Source organism: Podarcis vaucheri (genome assembly GCF_965113315.1).
Source record: "Podarcis vaucheri genome assembly, chromosome: 5".
NCBI lineage: Eukaryota > Metazoa > Chordata > Lepidosauria > Squamata > Lacertidae > Podarcis > Podarcis vaucheri.
In genome coordinates this window covers 52,427,710-52,440,227 of record NC_138763.1, presented here as the reverse complement: position 1 = coordinate 52,440,227, position 12,518 = coordinate 52,427,710, and the positions used below count along the sequence as shown (strand labels likewise).

Genomic DNA, 12,518 nt, shown 5'->3' with positions numbered 1-12,518 from the left:
CCCATAAACACACACACACACACACACACACACACAGGTATGACCAAGTCAAAGGAAAATGTGAGTTCAGAATTTGCTATATTGAAAAATAACTGAAATGGTTAAAAATCCATAGAGGCATATACTGAATGAAAATGAGGAGGGAGGAAAAGAATTTGGGAAAGAGTACTGCTCAGGAATTTAGGGGTAAACAGGTTCCTTTCACTGCTCCATCCCCTCAATCTTATGGGATCTATTATAAGTATGAAGACTATTCTAATTTTATGAAGTTAAGCTTGTTGAGAATGTATAAATGCTATACAATGGGTTCTGAAATAAAATCAAGCTGTTTGTTACATAGTAAATGCAGAATACTTGTCTGCAGAGACTTTTTGACACTTCTTCTCTGGAATTCCTCTAACACATACATGCTTCTGTAGGAAGGGCATGTTTTTTCATGATTTCTTTGTTCCTGTTGACTGTGAAAAGACCTTGATAATGAGGATGCTGCATTGTTTCTGTTCATGAGCATGAGAACTCTGCCTTTATGTCTTTGTTTATGGAGAGAGAAGAGATCCAGCCACCACTGAACATTCTGAGTCCAAAGCTTAGTCATCTTGGTTACTGTCCCAGTTTGCACACTAATTGAAATGGAAACCGGTCTTTGTAGTGAAGGCAAAAACCAAACAAACAAAACAGAGCTCTATTGTCTGTTCCAAGGATCAGCTCCAAAATATTACTTTAACCTGGTAACAATTTATGACTGGAATGATGCCTCTTCTTTGCCTGAAATGAAGAGTGAAAATCTTTAATACTCTGGCTGTCCTCCCAAGTCCCTGATCTTTTATCAGGCCTCTTTCTGTTTTATAACTCCTATTCTGACAACACTTCCAGACCACAACAATAGCATCTCCCTCTGTCCATATTCCCTTTGTGAACAGAGATCCCCAGACATGGAACATCAAAATTATGCTACTATGGTGCCCTCTGGATGTTGTTGGACTCCAACTCCCATCAACCCCAACCAGCATGGCCAAGGATCAAGGATGATAGTGGTTGTAGTCCAATATCTTCTGGTGTGCAGCATTTTGACTACCCCTGAACTAGAGTCTTTATTGTTCAGTCATATTGTCATGGTTTTCCACTGTTTAGAATGAAATATTTCCTAAATCTACTAAAGATTTGAAATATAATAGAATTTGAAAAGGAGCTGCTTTCGAAGCAAATTGGATCTTCTTGTACACTGAGAGGAATCAAAATATGGATCTAAGAGGTTTCTACGTGCTACAAGTGGGAAGATTAGTAGAGAGAAAGCTATCTCTTCTCCACCCACCCCCATTAGCACACTTGCTTAAACTGCATATTAAAATTACTTACAGAGTGCATTTGGTGTTATTTCCTAACACCTTGAATTTACTTTAAAGATCTAGGGTTTGATTGCTCAGTACAACATTTATAAAATTGCACAATTGGCTCAGGGGTAAGTCAACAGCTCAGAATCAGGCAATAGGCCCAGTTTTATCACTCAAAATGTACTCACAATTTTCCATCTGCTTGAAGACTGAGATTTGTTGATAGCATCCTTTGAAATCACTTCTTTATATTTGTAGTTTGAAACAATTGCATCAATTACTATTAGATCTCCTGGGAACGAACGCAACCCTAATTGTGGTTCTACAGGTTTAATTTTGCCAGTCATGACATATCCAGGCTACATCTCATTCTCTTTTTTTGCCTGCCAGCCATATATAAATTATTTCTCTGCTCTCACACACACCCTTAAAAAATTGTGTGTGAGAGACAGAAGAACCTATAGCTCCCTCAGATTTATAATACTTAAGACTGCCCTACCTTGACCTTGTAATGCTCTTGTGTTCTCTCCACATTAAGTGTTTATGTGCCAAAAAGGTATACTATTAAATATCTGCCAGAGAGAAACAGGTTCACCTATCGTACATTAAGTGAACAAGGCATTCATAAGATGATAGGGAGCCACTGGTAAATTGCCCTGTTCAAGGCCTGGATAAGACAGACCTTGAAATCCTGCTGCGGGTTTTTTGTCCCTGAAAGGATTAATCAAGTCCCCAGTGAGATATATCTCATACTCTTGGAGACTAAACATCAGTGGATTATTGTTCTCTGTATACACAACAATGAAATTTTTCTCAGAGGAGAAGTAAAAAAGATATCTTAAATGTCAGTAAATGGCACTGTGTTAATGGTGACCTACATCCCTCCCTCCCACACACCATGCTGCTGTGCTGTATCTTTATATGGGTAAAGGGATCCATGGGAACAACATTATAAGAGTGTAAGAACATAAGAAGAGCCTGCTGGATCCGGCTGACAACTCCTTTAGTCCAGCATTCTGTTCTCAACCAGAAGCCTGTGGGAAAACCACAAGCAGGAGCTGAGCAACAATAGCACTCTCCACTCTGCTGTTTCCAGCAACTGGTATTCAGAAGCAGAGGAGGCAGAAGGTTGCCATATCACTGTGCTTGAGTGAGAGTATAATGGAAGATGGTTTTCAGGTTTGGAGTGTAGCCTGCTTTACACGATTTATTCAAAATGAATGAATTTTCAGATGAGTATACCACACTATAGGGACGCGGGTGGCGCTGTGGGTAAAAGCCTCAGCGCCTAGGGCTTGCCGATCGAAAGGTCGGCGGTTCGAATCCCCGCGGCGGGGTGCGCTCCCGTTGTTCGGTCCCAGCGCCTGCCAACCTAGCAGTTCGAAAGCACCCCCGGGTGCAAGTAGATAAATAGGTACCGCTTTATAGCGGGAAGGTAAACGGCGTTTCCGTGTGCTGCGCTGGTGCTGGCTCGCCAGAGCAGCGATGTCACGCTGGCCACGTGACCCGGAAGTGTCTCCGGACAGCGCTGGCCCCTGGCCTCTTGAGTGAGATGGGCGCACAACCCCAGAGTCTGTCAAGACTGGCCCGTACGGGCAGGGGTACCTTTACCTTTATACCACACTATAAGCTGTAGTTTGTATACACAAAAACTCATGAAGATCACCCATTGTATCTTGCTATGTTATGATTTTTTTGTATGTTATTGGTGATTTTCTGGGCTGGTTTTGCATAGTAATAACAGTGTACATGATTTATGGTGACTGTAGTAAGATCTCTCCCCACCCCCGATGTTTGTGTGTGTTGTTTGCTGTGTTATACCAGGTTTTGCTGTGTGCAGCCCAATCACAGGCACTCACTAGGGTTTAAATTTTGCCTCCATATGCTATATATCTGTTGATACTAAGGAAATATTGTGATACTGAAAATAAATAGATCTCTTGTTGCTGTGTCATAGTAGCCATTGCAGAATCCACAGTATTTCTCAGGGCAAATGTATGGTTTCCAGGTCTCTCAGGTTCCTGTGTTACAACTCTGCACAGAGAAACTTTAAATCTTTTTATTTCTACGTGGTGTGTGTAGGTTTGCATGTATGTGTATTAGTGTCAATGTAAGTTGAAAGAACAGAGTTTAAACAAAGTGTCACTGTTGTAAACTGTAAGAACATAGCTTAGAAAGCCTGCAGTGAAAGTGATTATATAGGGCATGACATTTGCGTATGGTGAACGTCAGTTATGATATGTCAAAATAGATTTATTTTATAAAAAGCATTTTATTGCAGGCATTGGCAAAATACAGACCAGTCAGATTAGATCCCCAAGCAATATTATCCCCTTTTTCTGACTCTGCCCTCAGCTGCTTTTTGAAAAGATATGAAATATATATCTCTAGTTTCAAATATGCGTGTTCTAATCCTCCACCATCACATCCTAATATAGAAGCATGTAGAAACAAACAGTAAATATAAATCCAAGTTGGTTTCACAAAAAAGCCATCCCTGCAATGGATCACTTTTAGAGATGTCTCCTGCAGCACTGTCTTCTGTCGAAAACTTCTGTTGCGACGTATTCATATTCCCATACTGCTGCAACAAGGCCAAAGGTAGCAGATATCCTCTCTGTCTCCTGTTTCTTAAAGTGTTGCATTCTGATGGGCCTTGGCAACAGTTCACTGGGAGTTCTGGGAGTTTTTTGAGGGGTGTTGATAGAGAAGACTTTTGTGCTTTCAGTCTAGCATATAGCCTCAAACTGCACATTTGTACAGTTAGTCAGGGGTGGCCGAAGACGTTTTGGCGCCTGAGGCGAAAAGGCTCCTGTAGAATTCCCACCCCCACATGCCCAGTGACAAGGATTTGCAAAGGCTCAGAAAGGAGAATCCCTTGGAAAGCCTCACCACTCCTCCAGGCTGGGGTGGGAAAGCTTTGGAAAGCGCTTCTCCTTAAGGAGAAATGCCTTACGAAGCTCCCTTCCCATCCAACAGGGAGGCTTTGTGCGGATTTCTTAAGAAGCAGCCAGTGCAAAGCCTTGCCACCCTTCTGGGCTGGGCTGGGGGAACTTTGGGAAGCACTTCTCCCTTGTCAAACCTCCCTTCCCGCTCAGTGGCAAAGCTCAGCAGCAGAACGCCTCCCTTCTTGCAGTCTCAGTGGGAGGAGGAAGCGTTCCACAAGGCGTTGCAGCACATCTTCTCCATCCCAGAGGTGGGAAAGAGGAGCGGCAATGCACCATGCTGAAACGCTCCCTGCTCTCACAGACTGGGTGAGAGGGGGCAGTGTTCTTGCAAGTTGTGTGTGTATGTGTGCTGTGACTGGTGCTTCATCCCTGTGACTGGTGCATGTATATTGATTGCCTAGAACTCCACTAGATGGGACTGTGCCCTACCTACTTCTTGTCTAACTGTATACTACCCTTCACTGTTCAGTTAGTTGCTCTGTATATTCATTAAGTACAATGGCGTAACGACTGTCCAGGAGCATGATACCTGCAGTTGAATTCCTCTGATTGATGCTGGTTTGAATATGCTAACATAAAACTAGACCTTTAAGAGCTGCTGTGTGTTTGGCCGAAAAAACTATTTTGAGTTATAAGCAGTCGTTGTATGAAGTACTGATAAGGGAGTAAAGCAAACTATTAATAACAATGCTTGTCAAAAGGTGTTTCAGAGAATCGTACAGTAATGATGAATAAAAATAAAGGGTGATGATAATAATAATAATAATAATAATAGCGGACAATCTTATCCTTATGCTCCTCCCCTAGCATGGTGATGCAGAAGCTGCGGTCCTCCTGGTAATGGTGGGCTGTAGCTCTAGTAGTCCATTGCCAACATAGCTAATGGTACAAACCGTAGTCCATCAACAATTGGAGGACCATAGTTATCCCAGCCTTGCCTTAAAATGGGCAGCCACAAAGCTGTGTTCTGGAATTGTCCAGCTGTCCACCAGGTGCTATGATAAGTCTCACCAGCTGTAGAACATGCACCATAAAACATGCTCCATAATCCACTGGACCGTGCATGGTTTCTGTGGCACATGCTCAGGAGATTCTCAGGAGATAAATTGATGTGCAAAATGTTCTCTGGAAATAGAAAACTTGAAAACCTCTGATGTAGCCAGTAATGCCCAGACTACCATTTATTTCTGTTTTTAAGCTTGATAATACTATTCAAGTAAGTAACTATACACAAGACACACACAAATGCTTTTTTGCAGCAGTGGGGGGGGGGCAATAATTCTGTTTATACTGCCATATAATTGGATTCCCCCCCCCCACAAATGTAAATCATTTGAAAGACACAAATCAAGATATTTTTCACAATTCAAAAAATAAGCTTTTACTTTGGACGTCAAGTAAAACCTGCTTCTGATCGTTACTCTGTGAGAAGATGAAGCTCATTTCCCTGAGGAAATTGGGTCCCTTTGTTGTATGCATGCCACTTTTGATGGCAAGGCTCTTCTGTAGCTGCTGGCAAGGATTTGTTTTGCTCTTAGCAAAAGTAAAATAAATTGGCTTTGAAGCATTTTCTTTGACAGATTTATTTCTTGATGCTACTTGGCTGATGGGCTCTGCATTATTGTGCATTTCATAATATGGGGTCTCATCTATAGCTCTCTTTATCAAAACAAGGTACAGATAAATGGAATTGTGGGATTTCCCCCCCCCCCACATTTGTACATGATAGATCATTGGATGGGTCCATTACAGTGGCTAAGTTTAGCGGAGGAAGATGATTATATTTTAAGGAATGTATAAGCTGCTTAATCAATGTAGGGGTACATTAAACAATTAAAAATACCTATAAATATACAGTCAGCAAACCCTGAGGCACCCCAAGGGAACAGAGCACCTATGCAAGTGATGCAGATAGGAAGAAGCAATCTCTTCACCGTCCATAGTCTGAATCCATTTGCTTCTTGGAACAACACAGAGCAGCTTCATGTCTGGCCCCCAAGTATATATTTTTTTGTATTTCTTGATGGCCAGTTCAAATTCCTGGCTGTTGGGCATCAAATAGGAAATCTTTTGGACATTCTAAAGTCACCCTGGAGCACTTTAATTTTTAACCAAAATATATGCAACTCGGGGCTTGTGCTTACTATGAGTCAATACCATTTGGGGACACCTGACCTGTACTGTCTGAATATAAAGACTGTCATCCAGGATCAGACTGATGGTCCTTCTAACTTGATATTCTGTCTACTGATCTGGCCAGTGAAACATCTCTGGAAAGCTCACAAGTAAGACACAATGGCAGTGTTCATTTCACTGGTTAGATCAGTGTTTCTTCTAGTTCAGTATCCTGTCCAGCAGCTAGATGCTACAAGGAAATTATAATTTAAGAGTTGCAGTATAACAAGCTAGTCCAACATTCACTGACATCATTGATTTGGAGAGTATTTTTGCATACTTTTGGAGTTATGCAAAACATCTTACAGGGAATAATAAATAGTTAAAAACAGTGGCTTTTGGAAGTCTAATTGGCTTTTCATGGGTTTGTGAAACTTGTAGCCAGAGTAAAAATCTTCTCATATGACAACACAGTGATATTTCATTACAATATAAGGGCAAGAGGTTCCAGAAGCCACATTGGCACAAGATAATGTTGTTGTAACCCATGGCTTTCTGGGCATTTACACTCAAAAGGTTCCATGAATAGTTTGAACTGCACAGATCAGGGTTTTTTTTATATACTAATTGAACTAGTCCTTTTCCACAGTGACTAGACTGGTTTCCCTTTCATTGTTCATTGACTGCTGATTCACATCAGTTGGTGTGTGTTAATATGAGGATGTCAAAAGCAAATAGTGAAGCTGAGATACTGAGGCATCAAAATGGATCTTTGTTTATTCTTTTATTTCTTGTCCTAATGACAAAGCCAGTTGCAATATATTTAAAAGTTTAATATTCATAATGGAACCGGATTTTTAGTGTTTTGCACTAAAAAGTTGGTTATTTGAATGAATCACAATCATCTGTGAATTTTTAATACACTTATTTATTTATTGAATTGACTTTCTGTGTCGATTTTCAATGCAGAAAATATTCTTTAGCTTTTTGGCTCCAACATTTATGACCACAGTTTTGCAATACCTTGTAAAGGAAGGTAGATACACTCATACTTCCTGATGCAGCTTTTATTCCCTTAGCTTTTTTCTTGGTTCAGATAATTTCAGAAAATCAGGACAAGGTTGCCTTTACTCCCAAGTTCTGAAGTAGAGTCTAGGCATAATGGCCTGTTCCTTTTTTTACCAGCCTGAAATATCTGTTGAAATTCTTTCTTTTAGTATACTTTTTCTATACCTATACCCAAGAGAAGCAGAGAATGAAGCTCTGGTTTCCTTAAAAGAAAACAACCAGATCTTTTATACCCTTACCCCTTACATATTCTACCTACTAGCTTTTCATGACAACATTTAGAGAGTTACTGCCATCTAGAGGGTAGAAATGTAAAGTACAATGAGAGGAATGAGATAAAAAGGATTGTCAGCCCCAACTCCTTGAAAGGGGGAAATGTTTGATCCTGGGTGCTAATTAGAGTAGCTGTATGCAAAAATAAAATTAATCATATTCTTGCATTTTGGTGAAGCTGGAAGAAAATTGTCAGTTGTTTTCTTTCAAAGACAGGGCTATATTTGCCCGCATCTAAACTTAAAAATAATATATGCAACATGTGGCCCGCTCTGCCAGCCAGATGTTTTAGAATTTTTGTTCTACATAGAATTTATGTGCTGGAGTACATAAAGTATATTATATTGCTTCATAGAGACGGTAGCTGGTCTAATCTTGGAGTGGCTGGCTGGGGGAAACGCAGGCCAACTGATCTATGCATATTGCTTTATTTTCAGATTGTGCAGGCTGTGGAAGAGATATAAAGAATGGACAAGCATTACTAGCACTGGATAAGCAGTGGCATCTGGGATGCTTCAAATGCAAGGCCTGTGCAAAAGTCCTGACTGGAGAATACATCAGCAAGTAAGCTTTGTTGCATTAAATACACAGTGGTTTGACCTGTTTTTTGAATAAGTGACAGTACCAAAGGTATATTACAACAGGATCTCTTAGTGTTCCTACTGGTGAGTACTCAGCTAGAAGTCCTGCTCTTGATCCACTGGTAATACCCACAGTAGAACCGATCCCTTTGCCTAGCAGGATTCATTCTTATCAGAGGACCGTATTGTGAACTAGACAGCGATACAGTGGTATTGCCTCCCTTCTCCTTGGATGTCTGCAAGTGCATAAGAAATTGCAATAGATTTTGGTAACAGATCACTGCGCATCTCTGTCTTATGAAGTGGAGGAGTGTACAATCTAATCTGCTTCCACTATATTCCACCTCCCTCCATAGCACATAGATAATCAATGTGTGTCCACTCATCTTCCCAGATAGAGTAAGCCATCATTCCATCAAGTATCATTTCTCAAATTGCACCAATTGCTGATTCTTCAGAGGCAAGAGAGAAATATTGCACAATATACAAGGGAAGAGAGAAATTTTGATACTTGTAGGCACTAACTGAACAGCTAGATTAAAATAATAGGTGTCATAAATGCACCCATCTGTGTTTGAAATACATGAGGTTCTTGATTCCAGGCAGGTCTTTGCTGAATGTTGTTGCTTGAATGGCCAGATAAAACTTTTCTAATATAATCTGCACTGTCCATTATTTCTTATCTGACTTGTGTAATTGACAGATCTACCTGCATAACTTACACCTCTGTTCCACACCATGACGCTTGTGTGGTGCTAAAAAAAAAAAAAAGAGAAAGATTTTTCTGTCACTGAGGATACCAAAGGAAACAAAGTGGTGCTGAAAATAAACATAAAAATAGAACTGTTTGATCAGGGCATCTGCATCACTTCTTTGGCTTACCTGACACTTGATGTCAGATCAGTTCTCCAAACTGTCAGACATACACTCATTTATTATAAGCATTCCTAGCAGTAGTGGATGGCATGGTGGGGCAGCCGTGCTCATACAACCACAACAGCATATTATTTGTACAACAACAACAACGTATTATTTGTACCCTGCCCATCTGACCACATTGCCCCTGCCACTCTGGGTGGCTTCCAACAAAATATAAAAGAACACACAATAAATCAGACATTAAAAGCTTTCTGATATAGGGCAGCCTTCAGGTGTCTATGGAAGGTTGTATAATTGTTTATCACTTTGACATCTGACTGCATGTCCACAGGGCAGATGCTACTATTGAGAAGGCCCTGTGCTTGGTTCTCTGTAACTTCACTTCTTGCAATGAGGGAACCGCCGGACAGCTCTCGGAGCTGGACCTCAGTTTCTGGGCTGAAAGGTGGGGGTGGAGACACTCCTTTAGGTATACAAGGCCGAAGCCATTATACTTGAACAAACACATTTTTTAATTGTTGAGTGCAAAACAGCTACCTTGTCTTCACCCCAGTTGTTTCAATGCATCAAATATGCATTTAGCATATTGGAGAAACTTATTTACATCATGTGGATTACTTTCAGAGATGGTGCACCTTACTGTGAAAAGGACTATCAGGTTCTCTTTGGTGTCAAATGTGAAGCATGCCACCAGTTCATCACTGGGAAAGTCCTAGAGGTAAGAGAGCTGCATGGCTTAGTGTAACAGTATTTTTCCATTTAAAAGAGAAGAAATGAAGCACATATTTTTGTACAGTAGGAGCATGTCCAACACTTCATTCTACTGTAATATTTTATAATAATAATAATAATAATAATAATAATAATAATAATAATAATAATAATAATTTATTTGTACCCCGCCCATCTGGCTGGGTTTCCCCAGCCACTCTGGACGGCTTCCATAGAAACCAAAAAACACTAAAATATCATACATTAAAAACTTTCCTGAACAGGGCTGCCTTAAGATGTCTTCTGAATGTCAGGTAGTTGTTTATCATTTTGACATCCGATGGGAGGGCGTTCCACAGGGCGGGCGCCACTACCGAAAAGGCCCTCTGCCTGGTTCCCTGTAGCTTTGCTTCTCGCAATGAGGGAACCGCCAGAAGGCCCTCGGCGCTGGACCTCAGCGTCCAGGCAGAACGATGGCGGTGGAGACGCTCCTTCAGGTATACAGGTATACTAATATTAAAAGGATATACCGGTACTTTAAATGTAGTTTTAAAAGAAAGTACTTTTTAGTTCTGGAAAATGCTTGTTGCAAGAAAGTATCTGAAGTATCTGCAAAGGTAGAAAATAACAATACAGAATTGTATAGAGTGAACTCCCAATTCTTCCTTTGAAGTTGAATCTCTTGACCTCAAAAGTGGCCCATGGAAGATGGGCCAATTCTAGTTCTGGCCCATTGGCCAGATCCAGTTTGCTATCCCTGACTTAAATGCGCTGTCATTTTCTTTGTGGTGGGAACTGCTTTTCTTTCCATTGACAGAGATTTAGCCATTCTAATATTCCTGAGCTTTGTGTTTTTGTATGGCTATTTTTCATATATTACTCTAGTGGAGCCTGGCCCATTGAGGTAAATGGAGCACTGCCACACCATCCCCAGTTTGCCCTCAGCTATATTCTCCTGCCTTCATTTTCACTTATAACCAGTCCAGGGTACTGCCGCTTGCGTTCCTCAACTTCCTTAGTCTCAGTGTTGCCCTTGTAAAACTCAACAGAGAGGAGCATGGGGACAAAATTAGAACTAGTTGGCTCTTCCTCTCATGGACTCTGGTTCCACCTACTGTTAAGGGGTCCCTGCCTTCTGCCCTTTCACTCCTAGTAGACACTATGCATGTTGGTGGCACTTAGAAATAGTATCAGACAAGTAGAACCCTACAACAGAAGCTTACAGTGTGTGGTGCTTCTTTTCAGGATTCCAGCCACCCCATTCCACTACCTTGCCCAATTTTTAATTCGCAAAAACCTGTCAGTCAGTGTTCCATACCCACTGAGAATACTCTCGTTAGGCTCATTTCTCTAATATTTTCCCTATATTAAATCCATTCATTTCTTCATTGATGTGTAATAGCAGCTCTTTTTTTGCATCCCTGGAAATGATTTAAGATCTCTTCTTCATTTGAATAGGTTACTTCCTGGTTCACATGAAGAGAGTTCTTTGTACTGTGTGTTTGTGTGTACACACACACAGCAGCTCCCCTGCTCGCTAGGCTTGTCAACCCCTTTCCCTAACCCTCCTTAGACCTCACCAATTCCTCCCATACTCCCCATAGACCTCACCAACCCTGTCCCCTTACAGGATTGACAATGTCACTTGAAAATAGGAATCAACAAAAAAATGGCTGCCAATTATGTTTAATTTTTTGGAGCTCAAATGATGGATTATTTAACATCTTCAGCATGTTCTTCCTGGTATTTTTGCAGAAGTAGATGTCTGAATGCTTTGGAGCAGTGCATTTCCTACATGCTATAACACTTTCTTTTACTTTAGTTTGCTTTGTGAACATTTAAAGATCTTTTCTCTGTGTAGTTTTCCATAGATTTTGATAGGAAGATGTGTGTGCACTTTAGATAGATTAAACCAGTACTGTCATAGAAGAAATACACCAGAGGGCAGCACTAGTCCCTATAAAAGGAAACTCTGGGTTTTTATAAAGATTGAGGTTGTGTATCTAGCATGTTTTTCTTCACCTTTCTTATTAAATTGGATTTTGATTCATCACTGCTCAGCTGGTGGAGATTACAAAACTGAATGGGTTCTATGGATATTGAGAAGCAATAATTTGTCAAATGAGATGGAGACATTGACCTGATTCACAGGACACAGTAAAGCAAACTATAGCTTACCAGGACTACACAAACGTGGGTGACAGGGCGGGGGGGGGGAGAGATTGTAGCTACTTTCCTATTCTCTGCTCCTTTTTGCTGCCATGTTGTTTTGAACCAAGCCAAGGTTCGGATTAGCATGTTGTCAGATCTGGGATTCGTGGTTAGGCCCTCTCCTCACTAACCATGAGCTATAGAATTCAAGACAGATGCAGGAACCAATTTTACAGCTGTCCCATTTGTTGCATTCAGTACAGGGCCTCTCAGAGTCAGATAATGTCAGGCTTCGGGGAAGTGGCTTCCTCCCTCCCTTTAGCCGTGGATAAGCAGAACAAAGCAAAAATAGTCTCTTACCATTTAAAGAGATTTTAATGATCACAGCGAAAGAACAAAGAGCCCATTCTCGGAGTAAAGGTGCTCCTTATTAAGGTTTACACCCACTTCCCCTAGAGTCA

The 12,518-nt window shown here is 40.9% G+C and overlaps 1 protein-coding gene across 35 annotated transcripts in view; it reads left to right on the top strand.

Annotated features, from left to right (window-relative positions):
• The window catches only part of ABLIM1 (actin binding LIM protein 1), a 219,979-nt gene that overhangs the window by 124,373 nt on the left and 83,088 nt on the right, over positions 1 to 12,518 (top strand). For all 35 annotated transcript variants that reach the window (XM_082222587.1, XM_082222596.1, XM_082222612.1 and 32 more), the window contains 2 exons: positions 8,173 to 8,299; positions 9,820 to 9,913. In XM_082222587.1, the coding sequence (XP_082078713.1) occupies positions 8,173 to 8,299; positions 9,820 to 9,913 (221 nt within the window). The remainder of the gene's footprint in view (positions 1 to 8,172; positions 8,300 to 9,819; positions 9,914 to 12,518) is intronic.